This window comes from Anopheles arabiensis, chromosome 2 (assembly GCF_016920715.1).
Source record: "Anopheles arabiensis isolate DONGOLA chromosome 2, AaraD3, whole genome shotgun sequence".
Lineage (NCBI taxonomy): Eukaryota > Metazoa > Arthropoda > Insecta > Diptera > Culicidae > Anopheles > Anopheles arabiensis.
The window spans coordinates 93,895,540-93,911,669 of NC_053517.1; the positions used below are offsets into that span (position 1 = coordinate 93,895,540).

The 16,130-nt window shown below is 44.3% G+C and overlaps 1 protein-coding gene across 3 annotated transcripts; it reads left to right on the plus strand.

The window, feature by feature from the left end:
* Positions 1-418: 418 nt before the first annotated feature.
* Positions 419-14,964, plus strand: LOC120894811 (GTP cyclohydrolase 1). 3 transcript variants are annotated; one of them, XM_040297646.1, is made up of 5 exons: positions 419-1,030; positions 8,791-9,000; positions 13,296-13,461; positions 13,534-13,650; positions 13,739-14,964. In XM_040297646.1, the coding sequence occupies exons 1-5, from the start codon at positions 796-798 to the stop codon at positions 13,866-13,868; spliced, it is 858 nt and encodes a 285-aa protein (XP_040153580.1). In that variant the 5' UTR covers positions 419-795; the 3' UTR covers positions 13,869-14,964. The 3 variants fall into 3 exon arrangements, with proteins under 3 accessions (XP_040153580.1, XP_040153578.1, XP_040153579.1); XM_040297644.1 differs by lacking the exon at positions 419-1,030 and adding an exon at positions 5,552-6,365; XM_040297645.1 differs by lacking the exon at positions 419-1,030 and adding an exon at positions 5,552-6,260.
* The last annotated feature ends 1,166 nt before the right edge of the window (positions 14,965-16,130 follow it).

Below are 16,130 nucleotides of genomic sequence, written 5' to 3' on the forward strand. Positions count from 1 at the left end.
TCTATCTCCTTCGCACTCACAAGATCCGCTTTAATGCTGGAGGAGATTGGCGTAGGTCATCGTAGTGTGTTCGGGTCCACGAGACAGTCACGCAATGCCTTCGCCTGAGAGGGCCGATCTACTACTGCCACTGCTGCTCACCCGGTTAGTTGGACGACCTCTCCCCACCAGCCACCGAACCGGCAACTTATTACAGACGGAGGGACGCGGAGAGGCAACGAAAGGACGCCGGAACGCGCAAAATTGTATGCGCACAACGCCGCAAACACCTGATCGCTTGTCCGGAGGGTTTATAGAGGAGGGACATGGAAGGAGACTAGAATAAGGGTAGTTCTGAGGTTAGCCGGAGTTTCGTGCACACACACACACAGACACATGGCAAACGATCTCGTTTGGACGATCGGTTTCGGACAGGCTCAGTTCCAAACCGTACGCCGCCGCGAACAGTTCGTCGTCTCGTTGTGCCTACTGTCCCGACGTCGCACGCGCCAAGATCGCCTGTTTTTCGCTTCTTCACTGTTTGTGCTGTTGTGTGTGTGTGTGTGATCGTGACCCTGACAGACTTTCAGGGATTTCACGAACTGTGTGCACTTTGGGTTAGTTAGGTTTTTGTTGCCATTTGCAAGCCGGGAAAGTTTGGAGATCACACAAAGGGGGCTGTAGGTGTCAAAACCAAAAAAGTAGTGAAGCGTGTGTTACGTGTGCAGTATCTTCACCATCTCTAGTATTACTATCAGTATTATTACCTTGTGACTATTGTGATAACTAGCGCTAAACAAAGACACTCGCCTCGCCATGAAGGAAGTTCAGGTTAACGGTCATCAGCATGTGAGCAATGGCAACGGCACGGTGAGCGAGCTGGAAAAGCACACCAACGGCACCAGCAACGGGTACGCCGGACACAACGGGCTCAGCAATGGTACGAACGGTACCACCTCCAATGGGTGCACTTCCTCCAAGAAACAATCGGTCAAATGCACCTGCAGCAAGTCGGAGCTGGAGAATGGCAGCGACACAAACAACAACCAAGGTAGGCATCGTGTTCGCCTAACTTCCTCGGGGGAATTGAGGCTCGAAAGGGCATCTCGCACACTCCAGACAAAGGGATGTCATTAAATCGATTGGCAACGTCCCATTCCTCCCCAGGCATGCACACCGGGTGATCTTATATAACTTCCAACACAGCAATCCGGTAGCAATTCTTCCTAGCTAAACAACGCACATCGGCTAGGCAATTAGAGGGACATTCAGCACAACAGCGTGCCACTATCAGCTGATTCCACTGAGACACTGCTACTGATGCTGATGAATTATTAAAATATGATAAACTCTACTCTGTTAAATGTGAGCATTTTTTGCAGCTGTTCAGTAGCAACTATGCCCGCCGCCCATGGGGATTTGCTTCAAGCTTGATCTTGTGCCAGCAAACTTCCGATCTCCGACTGTATAAGTGTTTTTTTGATTTTGTTTTTAATCCATTCTTTTTTGCACACCTCATGCACCAATTCTGCAACAAGTTTCGCATTGCCCGTCCGACCGGCAGGCCTAGAAACTCGTTCCGCACGCACGGGCCACCACTTCGAGAGGCGCCTGCCGGAAGTTGGCGAACGTCTTGACCTTGGCCTGCTTTCGGGTGACGCTTGCGTACAGTGCACCACCTGTACGTTCTAGAGCCTCGCACGCGTAATGACTCATGTCGGCGTTGGATGTGTGAAAGCTTTTAAGATGGTGCAGAGAGGAGGAGAGAGGAGGCTCCGCGTTGATTTATTCTTCTTGTTCTGTCTTCTCCCGGTGTGTTGACCTGTTTCGCAGTGCCATTCTAAAATACTGTAGCGTACGGTTTTATACGGTTCGTTTGGGGGGCAGGGCCAGTTTGTTGAATCACTCGATTTCGCAACAGTTTGAAGGCGACACTGAAGGCACGCTGGGCAAGAAAATCCCCGACTTCGTTCGCTTTGGAATAACACCACGCCCGTACGCAGTGGTCGTAGATCGTATCGGGAATGTGTTGGGAATTTCCTGCCGGCTGCTATCGGCCGAAACCAAAAATCCCCCCGAAGATGACTCTTCATTTCTTTCCAATTCAATTTAGTGTGCGAAAAATGAAATAGATGAGAATTTGTGTTTCTTTCCACTGAAATGTTATGCCAGTGCTACAACGAACAGGTTCGCTAAGACCATTACTCCCATGTAGTCTTTACCGAGAATTATTCAATTAACGTAATGCCTACGCGTCTCCGGTGGAAGAGCGTTGGGACCCATAATCTGGGATCGCAGAAGATTTCCCCGGCAACGGTTACAAATTTATGGGAAGGCTTAACCAAGCGTAGGTTTTTCTTTTTCAAAAACGAAACATAAATTGCCAAAATATGAGTTCGAATTCAATGTGCTGATGAGCGGTTTGGCCTTTTGTGTTCTTTCATCTTTGGGCAATGTTTTTAACGAATTCAAGAATATGTATTATTATTCTTAGGAACGTTGATAACGATGTTATTAACTGAGATGAAAGCGGATATAAATTGTAACGAAATTCGGTTTTCAATTCTTGCAAGTAACAAAATAAATTCGACCTGACAGGCATCCGTTTAATATGTACGAGACCTTTTTTATATAACAAGACCACAGTTGAATACATATTTCAAATTAAGGCTCTAGAAGGAATACTCCCAGAATAAGTTGGAAGGAATGTTAAAAGCATGAAATCATATGCTCCAAACACGATTTATAACATACCTCCCTACGTCAGCTTACTTTAAAAGTGATCAAAATAACTCAATAGAGCTATTTCTGGAACAACGCAGTTTCAACTCTTATCCCTTGCTCCCTAACTCCTTCACAAAAATCTCTTTAAATCCTGTCACAGGATGCGTATCTGCTACTCATATAATACTCGTTGCCTGATGCTGACAGCCTCTCGAAATCTCTTGCTCATTGTAAACGCGTGTCTGCAATCTCACCCGTATTCACCAGCGTGAGAGAGAGCCAGCCAGGATGAGTCAGTCAGTAAAAGGCAGGAAGAAATCACTGTAATTCACCAGATAGCTACTCAAATCACACATCGTAAAGTCCATCGGCCATCGTTCTCTCGCACAGAACAGCGCGTTATCGATTTCTGCGAACACAGAGCGACGCACAGAGCAGATCGCTGTTTAGATTTGCTGTGTTTTATCGGAGGGTGAATTTCTTCACTCCTTCATCATGTCATTGTACAAACCTCAACAGTTTGAACGCACGGAAATCAACCTTGAAATTGGATGATTGCATGAAAGCGTACTACTTGCTACGCCACACTGTCAAACACGCAGTCATCCGTATCTCCGCTTGAGGGAAGGTTCGTGCTTCCTTCCTGTCGGTGCTACACTTCAACACTTACACCGGCCTGTACTAAAATATGTCCTTGTCCTGGTCTATTGGTACCAAGTGAAAATGAAAAAAGGCTATTGAAACGTAACTAGACCAGAAAAAATCGCTCCAAACGGTCACCGTTTTATAAACGATGCCTGCGAATTCGTCACAAAACATCATCCAACAACTGCCCGCCGGTGGTGACCGTTGGCGTTCCGATCGAACGCACACAAAACCACACGAGCGAAGGGCGCGTTGGGTTGGGTGACGGGTGGTGTTAAGTCGAGAGCGGCAGGCGATTAAAAATGATTACACCCTCCCATCGCCCTCGCTCCCCCTCTCTCCTGGCACGTACACCGGACATCTGTGTCCGATTTCTGTGCGAGGGCCCCTTCATGGATTGAAGGTAAATACTTCGAATCCTTCAAACCACAAACCGTCGACAATGCTGATTATTCGTCCACGCAAACGCGTCCCCCCAGCAACAGAGTGTACAACACGTGGTTGCTTGCATTTGAAATTGTGATTTCATTTTCTACACCGAAAACCGGTCCAACCGAGGCGGGCGGGACGATAAGCGGATGACGGGGAGGGCATGTAAACGCTTGCGTTCGGCATTTGCTACCACAGCACAGCCCACACAGTGCTTCTAACACAAAGTGTGCTGTTATAAATGACAGTGCCATGCCGTGAGCAACAAGTTGTTGTTTTGGTACAGCGAGAAGTAAACTTCTCTTGCAGGGTAGCGTTATCACGCGTCGTCCTGTTGCTTTTGTAAGGATGATTTAATCAGCAGAGCAATTAAATTATTGTGTTTTTAAAAGGTTTGCTAAATACATCTCACAACAAACACTTACAATGGATTAAACGGCTACAAAACTATGTTACGTGCTGATAACTGTCAACTAGACAGTCAAAACACGCTCGTCATAGCAACGGTTGCTTCCTTTGAGTGTTTTTGCACTCCGTTTCCAAGCTCGCACGCCATCTCTCATTCCCTGCTGGTCATCGCATCTCAAATCGACGACATGTACATTAAAGTCAATAGAAGAAAAAAACCAGAAAAATCAGTGTAATGAACAATTCCTTCACGGTTCTCTCTATAGTATAGCAAAAACAAATAATCCCCAACCATCGACAGTTTATCATTCGATCTCGAGCGCTCTAGGAGAGGAAGGCATTTGATAGTGAGAGAATTGTTTTGACCAGGGAGAGAGAGCTAGTAAATGTGAGCAAAGGATTCGGTGGGGGCGCTAGAACAAGCTCATGCCTCTCACCAAGACACGCTCGCTTGTAGGACAAATGTTTGAAAGAGTAATCATGATTTAACGCGCGTTCGAGTAATGCTTTTGTCTTCTTTCAATTCTTTTTTATTTTGTTTCAGATTGTTTTCGTTTAGTAAAAAATTAGTTGAAAGTTTAATTGAATTATTATATTTGATGTTTTTGTAATTCAATTAAAAGTAATATCTTAATTAATTTCGCAAAAAAGTAACCTTAAGAATGATCATCCATCACAAAGACGTTATATCTACAACTCAAACTTTTTTACATTTACAAAATTTACAAAAAATATAGTTTTTAAATAGATCTTTTTAACAGTGCATAATCATATGTTAAACATGTTTAAGCCTTTTTAGCATTCACTTCCAAACTAAGAGAAAATTAGTTCGTCATTTAGTAATTTAGTAAATAAGTATTTAAAAGCATTCTGAAGACTTTTAAATTTTCTTTTACTTATATTTTGTATAACGGAATGATTCACAGTTCACTGGTTCATTCATAGAAGTATATATTTATTTATTTATTTACTTATTGATTAATTTAGTTTATTGTTCTGAGCCTGTCTTATTGTATAAGATACTTTATCTTTACTACTTTATACCTCAATAAATGTAATTTTGTATGGCAATTTTATAACGCCATTTAGTGTGGACTGTTTTTTGAATAAAATTTGAATATAAATATACAATATCAGCAACCCTTTGGTCCCTGCAAACCCATAGTCCTCAAGCAATGAGCTTTAACATTGTCCCTCAGCCCAACAACACACCGCACAGCTCTCTCTCACGCAAAGCTCCCTCCTAACAGCTCACGGTAGTGACCGAGCCTCACGCTCACCATTCTCACGCCCTGGCGGCGCCCTTCACGCGGAGCTTCTCGCACCGCGGGAGCCTGTTGCTTCGACCGCCAGGGTCTCGTTTTAGTTGCGTTCCGACGGCGTTCACAATCGGATCTCGCTCGGTTTTGTCGTTTCGTGTGTGCGTGTCCTACCCTTTTTGCCACTGCTGGTCAGTGACACCATCATCTGTAGCCGCCATCGTCCTTCTTCCTGTTGTTTGTGCGTGCGTGTGTTTGTGCGTGCGTGCCCTATCCTTCCACAGTGTTTGAGCGATTTCTAGTGCATGTTCCTGAGGCTGTCCACCTTTCGGCACTGGTGCTGTTCCCGCCGCTCGCTGCATTACTGCTGCTGTTGCTACTCCTGTTTTACTGCGCCGTGTTGATCTTTGGTCACGATGAGCAAGTTCGAAATTTCGGACGATGCGGACGAGCTGAACCAGGAGATCGACGACACCAACTTCCCGACCCGCTCGAACTCGATCAGCTTCGGTGCGGCCAACGGGAACGGGTCCACCGGGAGCCTGAACGGCGGGTACGGCCCGTTCGCTAACAGGCGCCGCTCGAGCAGCATCCGCCGGACCGAGAGCGAGATGACCGAGGGCGACGAGAATGGGTACGCGGCGGGTGGCGCTGGAGCGGGTGCAGCACTTCCCCCATCGTCCGCCGGTGGTGAGAACGGTGAGGCGGCCAACAACAACAGCGGTGGTGGTGGTGTTGAAAATGGCGCCCCAGCAGCGATCGCCGGCGGTCTCAACCGGGCCCGACCGACGCCGATCCGTACGATCAGTTTGTCAGGTGAGGCAGGCAGTGGGGCGGGAGGCAGCATCGGTGCAACTACTACCACTAACCCTAGCAGTGCACCCCCGCTTAACACCACCCCGAGAGCCATCATGACGCCAGGTATAGGGGGGGAGGAAGGCGACTTGTCAAGTGGTCGCGTTCTGAGCGGAACACGACCGTCGCGCAAGCTGCTGTGTTTCGGTGTGGCCTTTTTTTTTTCGTTGCTCTCATGGCCAATCGTTTTTAATGATCGGTGTGTCTGTGTAAGGTTGTTTTTGATTTGAGCTGCTTTGCTACCCCTCTCTTCATAGCGTACCTTGTACATAGTTGTGTGGCTGTAGAACGACGCGAGGCGCCTTTTTCTTTAGTGCAACCTGTTGCATGCAGTCGTTTCTCGGTGCAACTTCATTTTGTTCACGCATTATCATCATGGTGTTTGCTTGTTTTGCTTCTTATATATTTGTTTTATTTTACGCCTTAATGCCTCCGCTTTGTGATTGAATGTTCCATGTGCAAGCACGGTATGGCGCAAACCCAAACCTTCTTATCCGCCAGCCGCCAACGCTAACAACGCCCGCAAAAGCGTTACCTTCCCAGCGCGTCTATCTCGCGGCAATTATTCTCATTCTGACAAATGGTGCTCCTCGTTGTGTGTTTTTTTGTTGCTTTCTGTCCACTCCGTGAAGATAATCTGACGTGCGCACTCAGAACAGGATTGACGGGTGATGGATTATAAGCACAACACCAAGCGGACCAAGTTCGATTCCATTCTAATCTGGTCGGTCCCAGCCTGTCCCAGACTTTGTACTCAACTTTGAGCTCAAGGTCTTTGGCACGGCGTGAACGGAAAGGCATCGCCGCGTAGATCTGCCTTTTGGGACAGGTTTTGGAGATTCGATCTGGGTATACTGGCTGTGGACTGGAGTGGCCAGTCACGGTTAACAGTAAAAACGAAAATGGTTACCTTGAAGCAGGCTGGTTTTGAAGCACACTTCCGTAAACAATAAACTCTCACTTGTACGGTTTGCATTCATCACAAGCAAGGGTTGAAGGTTTCTATTCCTTATTTCTGATGTTGGTCATACTGCAGATGCCTAACGCAATTATCCCTTTTATCGCATCAAACACACGATGAAGATGTCCGTCATCTTTTGACGTCTTAATCGACACACCATTTGTAGTGTGAAAATCTGATTGATAATAAACAAAATCCACTCTCACAAAAAGTAACAGGTTCATTGAAGCCATTACTTACAACGCAGCGCTTACTTTCACAAACACATTGAACGCTTTTTTCCATTTACTTGCCTCCTATTGGTTGTCGTAAGACATGGCAACCGAATGTGTTTGCCCGGCAGCTAGGCTGCTGATAATCAAAAATCAAGCGCCACACCGTGTGAATGAACATTCCCGACCAGGCTGCTGCAGGCCATCCTGATAAGGGCATGTTTACGCGGTTCGTCACTTCCCGTGTTTATGTTGTTTTTGTGTGGAAGGCATGAACAAAAAAGCATTAATCAGAAATCAAAGAAGTGTTAGAATGTATTACGAATGGGAAGAATTTAACTCCAAGGTGATTATTTGGTTGGAATTTTAGTTTCGTCAATTAGAACACGATTTAAGCTAGAAATGGTGCACTCATTCGAATATAGCTCTGGAAGCACTCCAGTACCTCCGGTCTTCAATATTTCCGAGATCGATATGGGTCAACTTTGTGACATGCTCATCATTTCGCTTACGCTGTGACACCTGTTAAGCTCGCGATTATGGTAATGTAACCGATGCATAAAGTTATAACTACCTGCTCCACCTCCTCGAGCGCTCTGTTATCAATGTTTCGTTTGCGCGCCTCGCTCTTGTGTCCTCCCATAACCCGCCACCGGCATTCCCATCGTAAAGCATGCAAATACAAACGTCCACTCGTTGTTGCCTTGTTGCGCACCACCGCAAACAGGGCGACCAGGTGTAAAGCGCCGAGTGCTCGGCATCAGGTGCACTTCCCGAACTGCAGCTCTACACGCCCGCAGAGCGTTCGATGGGGATTTTCCAACAACACCAGATGACTCGACAACGATGGGGATTTTCAGCCTCTCCGGCGCTTTGACTGTTTTGCCTCTATTACGATGCAAATGACGTTGTCAAACGCAACGCAACACCGGCGCTTGTAATGAATAATTTAACCGTGTAAACCGGTTGTGAGACTTGAGCTCGGATGTTGTTCCCCCCCAAAAAACCACCCTACTTTTGTCAAAACGGTGTGAAAAGGTATAGCATATCAGGTGATGTACAATTCCACTACAATCTGTTGTCTGATCCTGTGGGTAGTTAAACACAACGCCATTCTATGTAATCCAGGACATACAGATTTACCTATTGACTGTAAATTTATGTTAATTAGCTCTCCAAAGAGTGCTCTTTGCTCCATTACCTACCCGTTTGTTAATGCTTTTTGCATGCCAGTGTATCTTGTGAATTTATTCGCGTAATTCTGTTCCAAATCTAAATCTAATGATTCAAAAACACCTTTTGCTATACTTCATTGCAGGACATGAAAAATGTACCTTCCACCACGATCTGGAACTCGACCACAAACCATCGACCCGGGAGGACCTGCTGCCGCTGATGTCCAAGTCCTACCGGATGCTGCTGTCGAGCCTGGGCGAAGATCCGGAACGTCAGGGCCTGCTGAAGACTCCGGAACGGGCCGCCAAGGCAATGCTCTTCTTTACCAAGGGCTACGATCAGAGCTTGGAAGGTAAGTGTTAATTTCTGTTGGACCGCAAAAACCACCACCAACACCGCGATCCCATTAACGCACCTGCCACAACATCGCGTGTTGATGCGCGGGTTATTGACGCGAGTAACGAAACGGTTCAAGAGATACCCTGCATGAAGATATGGTAAAGTAAACGCCCAAACATCACGCTTGGTACCGTGTACCGATGACACCCTGAAGAGTGGCTAGCAAGTGTTGCGTTCGCAAGTGCCCATCGTACCCAAAAGCGACGATACCGAAAAGACCGAGAGTTGACAGAGCCATCATCCTTCCGTTTGCGTTTTGCGATTCCTTTCACTTGTTCAAATAGCGATGAAACTCGAGACGGAGCAGCATAATATGCGGGTCGGTGCGTCAGTCTCTTATCATCTAAAGCCTTGTTCCTCATTCTTCCATTACCACTTGGCTACCTTCGAAGTGTCCTTTTCCTCTGGAAGGGAGGCTTCGCTTGAAAATGGATCAAAGCGTGATGACAGGCCTGCGTCGTCATCATGATGCAAACCGCCCTTCGCTTGGATTGCTTTACCCTTTTTGCTCGGCAAATAAACCAACAATCGTCGACGTCGCCAGGCTCTTCAGTCGGAAAGGACAATAAAAGCTTGAAGCGCTGCTGTTCATGTAGTGAAAGGGAGGGTAAATAGAATACAAAACGGTACGATATGAGCGACGCAGCATGTATCGGCAGGATGAATGGAATTGATTTAGCATGAAATTTTGGGGGAGCGGAAGACGATGGTATCTAAACGCACCCGGCATGATTACAGTCACATTGGTCCGATTTCAATGTGACGGATGGTTAACTCAATTAAATGATAAAATGTACCATAAGTTCTACAGCAATGGTAGAATGCAAGTTGATGAATTGAGGTTTATTTCCTTAAAAAGGATTTAACTTAATCATTTAAGTTTAAAGTTGTTTTGAAAAAGTAAAATAGATCAAATATTTCATACTTAAAGCTCTAGTACACGTCATCGCAACAGAGTTATTATCTAAAATTTGAACGCTGTTTAATGTTGTTTCCCAAATCTATATACCAAACCCAATACTATTGAACCGGACAAATCCTTCATATTCAAATTCAAAACCATGATAGCTCATAAGCAAATTTGATCAAACAACCCTCACTTCATCGACTACTTGCATAACTTGTGCAAATATTTAAAGCCCGCTTGACTTTGAACCTCCCATTTTCTTTAGGAGTACATTACACAAACCCGTGTTAATCTCCACCCAAATCTGCCTGCGTAAGAACAAGTTTAATATGTGTCATCTACAGCTGACGGTGCATAAAATTGTCCTTTTTACAACACCTCCCTATAGCTTACGCTCACTACTAACCTACAGTGTGTGCCGCACCAGCACTGAGCAGCATAATCGGTATCTCTTAAGCTTGCTGTTGCTCATGAAAGTTTCCAAGGGCTGTAAAAGAGGGAACACACAACCAACCGCCAAGTAAAAGCTGCCTGACTTTTGTGAGACTCGTGATCTTTGCAAAAATCGTCCAGAGCAAGACAGTGACACAACGGAGCGCACCCTTCTTCCTTTCTCCCATACATCGCACACACAATCCGGGTGCCTGTGAGCGACACTTAAACATTTCGTATTTATTATTCACTTAAACTCTCCAACTCCCAAACCATGTCCCTTTCTCTACGACCATTACTACTCGGCTGCCTCATAGATGATGGGTGCCGGCACCATCCAACCATACACTATTTGCTATGCTCCCGGGCAACTTTTCCTGTTCCGAGTGGCTAGAACTGCATCCACTCTAGCCCAGCACCACCACCACCACCGCAGTACTAGGCGACTTGTGCAAATGAAATTAAATCTTCGTTTTCATCGCCACAACTTCCTTCCTTCCACTGCGAAAAGTGTGCCTTTGTTCCTGGCGTTCTCGGTAGAAGCGTTTACTTACGTCCTATGTGTATGTGTGTGTGTGTGTGTGTGTGTGTGTGTGTGTGTGTGTGTGTGTGTGTGTGTGTGTGTGTGTGTGTGTGTGTGTGTGTGTGTGTGTGTCAAGTCTGTATGTGTACTATTGTGCTGCCCTCCTTACCGTTCACTTTATGATTTTCTGTTCATTTTCTGTTTTTGCTTCCTGCTTCCTGCAGCAGCGAAGGGAACACCAGCATCAAGTCCACCATTGGACTCACAAAACAGTTTGAAACACATAAAAACAGGCCACCAACTTGTACGGTACCGCCACAGGACATAGGCAGTGCAGTGATTTCCTTCGGTTGGAAACTCAGAGTTGGAAACGAGAGAGAGAGAGAGCATGAGATCACATTTATGAAACTATATTTACCTTCTCTCCCTTGGTTTGTCGGGGCCAAGTCAAGACAATGGCGCTCTAAGCGATGCTCAAGCTGCAGCTTCAAACTGACAATGTACAGCAGTCGAAGAGGTTACAGGGAAAGAGGAGATCCTTCTGTGTATGAGGAGTGAGCAAACACGACAGACAACGCGATGCAGCGATTGTGAAAGTGTTGTGCAAAGTGCAGTAAATGCACTCTAAGGAACAATATCCTTTGTTGTAGGTACAACTGTTAGAAGGACGAGTTCGCTTCTAATCTAATAACGCTTATGCTTCGATGTATTCTACGGACAACGATGGTCGACGAAGCGACAATGTCATTGTAGAAAGAAGAATAGACTTTCGATTGTTTTTAAAAATAGCCCTTAATAGTTTTCTCCGTAGCTTTATTGGATTTCTACTAGTGAAAAAGTCGTTTATATTATGAACAGTAACTTTCATTTCCCATCGACTTCACGAAAGGTGTAAATAATGTATATTGCGATGATATTTACTTAAACAATCCCAATAGAAATGCTACCTAAGTATCTTTGGGTACTGATAATGATACAGTACGGAACTGATTCATTAATTCTCTTCTCTTGGCCAAAGTGAACCAATAACGCAAGGCTCTAGTTCTACGACAACACGTCCAAAATATACCCAAAACATGTCTAACTATGTCTTTAGCTATTCTAGTACATTTTAGAGAAAAATTTAAAAGGAAATTATACTAGACATACAGCAAATAGTTGCTCTCTAGACCAATAATTGGACAACTATGAAGCAGGAAAATTTTGCAGATGCTACCGACTTTGCAGGCTTATAGATCACACAGGTGATCCTTAGGTCCTTATCAGTAAGCTTATGGCATGCGCTGATGATCTAGCATCAACAACACCCCAAACCGTATGTACTTATTCATTGTCAAAGATATCTACTTTAAAATTCAACGACTTTTAACGCATGTAAGCGCCCGTAGAAGAGAATGGTTTGAAAACTCACCTCAAAAGCACACTGCATCAATCAAACCTCATCGCACAAAGCGACCTTTTGCCAACCTTTCCTTAAGTACGTTTCCGCGTTACGTTTCGCGTGCTGATGATGAGTTTTCTTCCCCCAATCCGCCAGTGAAAAAGGAAACGGGGAACGTGCGCAAAAATTGAACGATAAAGCGTATAAATATTCTTCTGCTGAAATGTTTTCATTCAGTTCTTTGTAAATCCATTCAAGATGCGTTTTCCTGCTTCAAAAAGGGGGAAAAGCCTCCCTCCCTTAGCAGAACCGTCATTTTTAACTTACATTTGCTTTTCGAACTTCAAACCCGAAAAATTCACCCAGCGATTCGAGGTTTGCGATGGTACGAAAGAATGGGAAAAGCGGGAGAGTCGTTTTTTTTGCTTGTATTTGTATTGATTCAAACCCATTCAGCGATTCAGGAAGCTGGTTTAAGGGATTCTCTTGTTGCATTCGGCTTGGTTAGTTGAATGGTGAGGTGATGTTTGATTTGGAGCCTTTTTATTTGTCCAACATTCGCACTCTGTACTAGATAAGAGGTACTTCTCTCGACTGGTAGTCCTACTTCAAGTGCTTTGATTGTAAGAAAAATGAAAAAAAAGAAATATGGCAAAGGAAATGTATTCATTTTCGCACCCGAAATTGAGTTTTTTGTGTGTCTTCCATTTCCTTTCACTGGGTGTTTTATTTCTATTTTTAGCTTCAACAAAGAGCTGGAGATATGGTTGAGATTCATGAAGTCCTAGGAAATTAGGCTCCACTCTAACTGCTGTAATCACTCTGTAGCCCAATTATTAGAAGATGATTGTTGTCTTCTGAGTCTGCTGTGATTCAAGTCAACCAGAGTTTTGGGTAGCTTTAAATCTTGAACAAGTTTGAGAGGGATACTCATAATAATGTCTTTACTTTGTCATTTGAAAGTAACGTATCTTATCATCGCTTTCATGTTTTTCCATCCCCCAGAGGCCTTGAACGGTGCCGTTTTCGACGAGGATCACGACGAAATGGTCGTGGTGAAGGACATCGAAATGTTCTCCATGTGCGAGCACCACCTGGTGCCGTTCTACGGTAAAGTCTCGATCGGTTACTTGCCCTGCAAGAAGATTCTCGGACTGAGCAAGCTGGCCAGGTATGTTGAGACGAAACAGCGTCGAAATCATGATCAAAAATTGCTAACAAAACTATCAAATATTTGTCACAGAATTGTGGAGATCTTCTCACGCCGTCTTCAGGTGCAGGAGCGGCTGACGAAACAGATTGCCGTTGCCGTCACCCAGGCAGTACAGCCCGCAGGCGTTGCCGTCATCATCGAGGGAGTGTAAGTATGCCCGTCGATGTCTTGCTTTACCCTGTTTCAAACGATTTTTACTGACCTTCTCCTTTATTCCTTCTTAAATTCCACACAGGCACATGTGCATGGTGATGCGCGGAGTGCAGAAGATTAACAGCAAAACGGTCACCTCGACCATGCTGGGCGTCTTCCGGGACGATCCGAAAACGCGCGAAGAGTTCCTGACGCTCTGCAACAACAAGTGAGCCCACATTCTGCATCGATCCCAGCCGACCCCAGCACTAACGCCACCGGCGATGATCGATGAGCCCCACGACGACGACGTACGGAAGGAGTATTAATTGCGAAAGGCGAAAGGTAAACTTTTGGCCTTCGTGCAACTCGTTTAGGGAAATCCGTTTAGGGAAATCGTACACTCGATATACTCGATTTTTAGCTGCCAGGTTTTGAAGATGTTAGCGTACCTTTTATGGTTTTTGATCGTACAGAGGAAACTGATCCGCATCATCAGTGTTTTTACATTTTGAAGCCCCACAGGAAAGCAAATTTTACAAATCATACTCATCGTTGTTATAAATGTCTATCCGTGTGCCGCCGGGCGCATACTTTGTTGTGTCCAAACCTTTCGTAAAAAGAAGGACAATAAATTTAGAAGCTAGTATCGCTCTCTCTGTCACTCTATGAAACGCAGTGGACACGATTACGATCGCTGATCCCTCGCAATATTACAAAGTATAATAAATTTTAGCCCATACAGGTGTAAAGCATGTTACAATAATCAAGCAAAAAAAAAATCTGTGTAAATGTAAGTGAAAATACGCATCGATATCTATCTACACAAACACACTGTTTTACTACTCGTACGTATACACAAAATTTATACATTTTTGAATCTGGTATTTGCCACGCGAATGGGTCCAAGTTGTACACAAACCAGGAAAGGAATCTTTATTGTTGTTTGTTAACGTTTGATACAGTGAAAGATTGTTAATGATTGAGGTGGTAAATGTAGCGGAAGAGAAGCAACCATAGGAGAGGTTAACACGAACGCCAAGCCCTAATCGTTCAGCTCTAAAGCAAGGTCTGAATATACAACGATTGCTGTTAGCATTCACATATACACCCTGCTGTACCGATGTAGGCCACTCTCACTCCCTGGTCCCTGGAAGATACTACACGGCACATCAGATTATAATCGTAAGTTAAGCATGAAGTGAGAAACTAACATCAACATCAGGCCAACAGCTATAGGCAAAAAAACGCCAATCAAACCTTATTGTTATACTAGCCGATATGTCCATACGTGCATAAATAAGTGAATAAATGTAAACGAACATCAAACGTTTTGGTATTCTTTAGTCACTTCGAGAAACAAATAAAGGTTTGTTTAACGGACTGTATAATGGAGACAATCATGCAAATAAATTAAACAATACTGTTTTTATTTCAAAGCCAATGTTGGTGAAAATATGACGATAAGTTCCATAATTACCGTTTTGTATTAGTGTAATGGTACTTGCAACAGTAGAAGAAAATTACATTAACTTGCTTGGTCGTATCTGACGGCTTTGGTCGTATTTTATATGAAATATTGATGGTTTTAACGAAAACAATCAAATATTTTTATAATCGAGTTGAATTTAACCCACAGTGCTGTTTGCATTACAAATTGCATACCTCAAGGCGTAAACCAATGGATGTTACTGCAGTATTGCAGTCAATTTCAGCTTAGCATTGCATAACGAAAGGCGTATTTCCTATAGCTTATGGCAAATCGCGTTTCTTTGAGCAAAACAACTAAAAATTGGAAAGAGGAAGCATTTTATATCAAAGCAACAATGGAAATTTGTTGGTTTTTGTTACTTCACTTTTTGTAATGTAAGCTTTTTTTAAATTAAACTGAAAATTGAGGCATTTGGGTCAGGTTTACCAAATTAAATATTGAATGTTTTATGGTAGTATTGTGTTTGGCCAACAAACATTCTTGTTTGGCACAGAAATCATTAAAGACATTCTAATAAATATATATGATAGAAGAATGATCAAGTCAGTCTTGTAAATGGTGATCCATGACAAGGCCATGACGGTCCATGTGTAAATTTTAACGTCTATACCTTGTGCCGTCCACATAATCTGCTGATACATTGAAATTTGTTTTCACATATATTCATTTTCGCTACGTTTTATTAAACTTTTAGCCACCGAACTAATCTGTAAATCAACGGCGAGCGGTTATGGTAACCCTCGGTCGAGCAATTGCAACCCAATTGATTGCGGGCACACGTCAACTCCAATGAAAGAATCCTGCTCCGCTCTAGGCGAAGACTTGGCTCTGGCTCGTTTGATACCAAGCGTTATCGATTCGCATCGATGTATTGGTGGATTGGTCACCTGTTTAAGTCCCTTTTTTGCCCCCCTACTGCCCTTACCATACCAAACGATTTGCAACCTTTGCGGTTTGAGTGCCGACAGTGGAAGCAAAACACGAAAAGAAAGCCGGAGGGGTA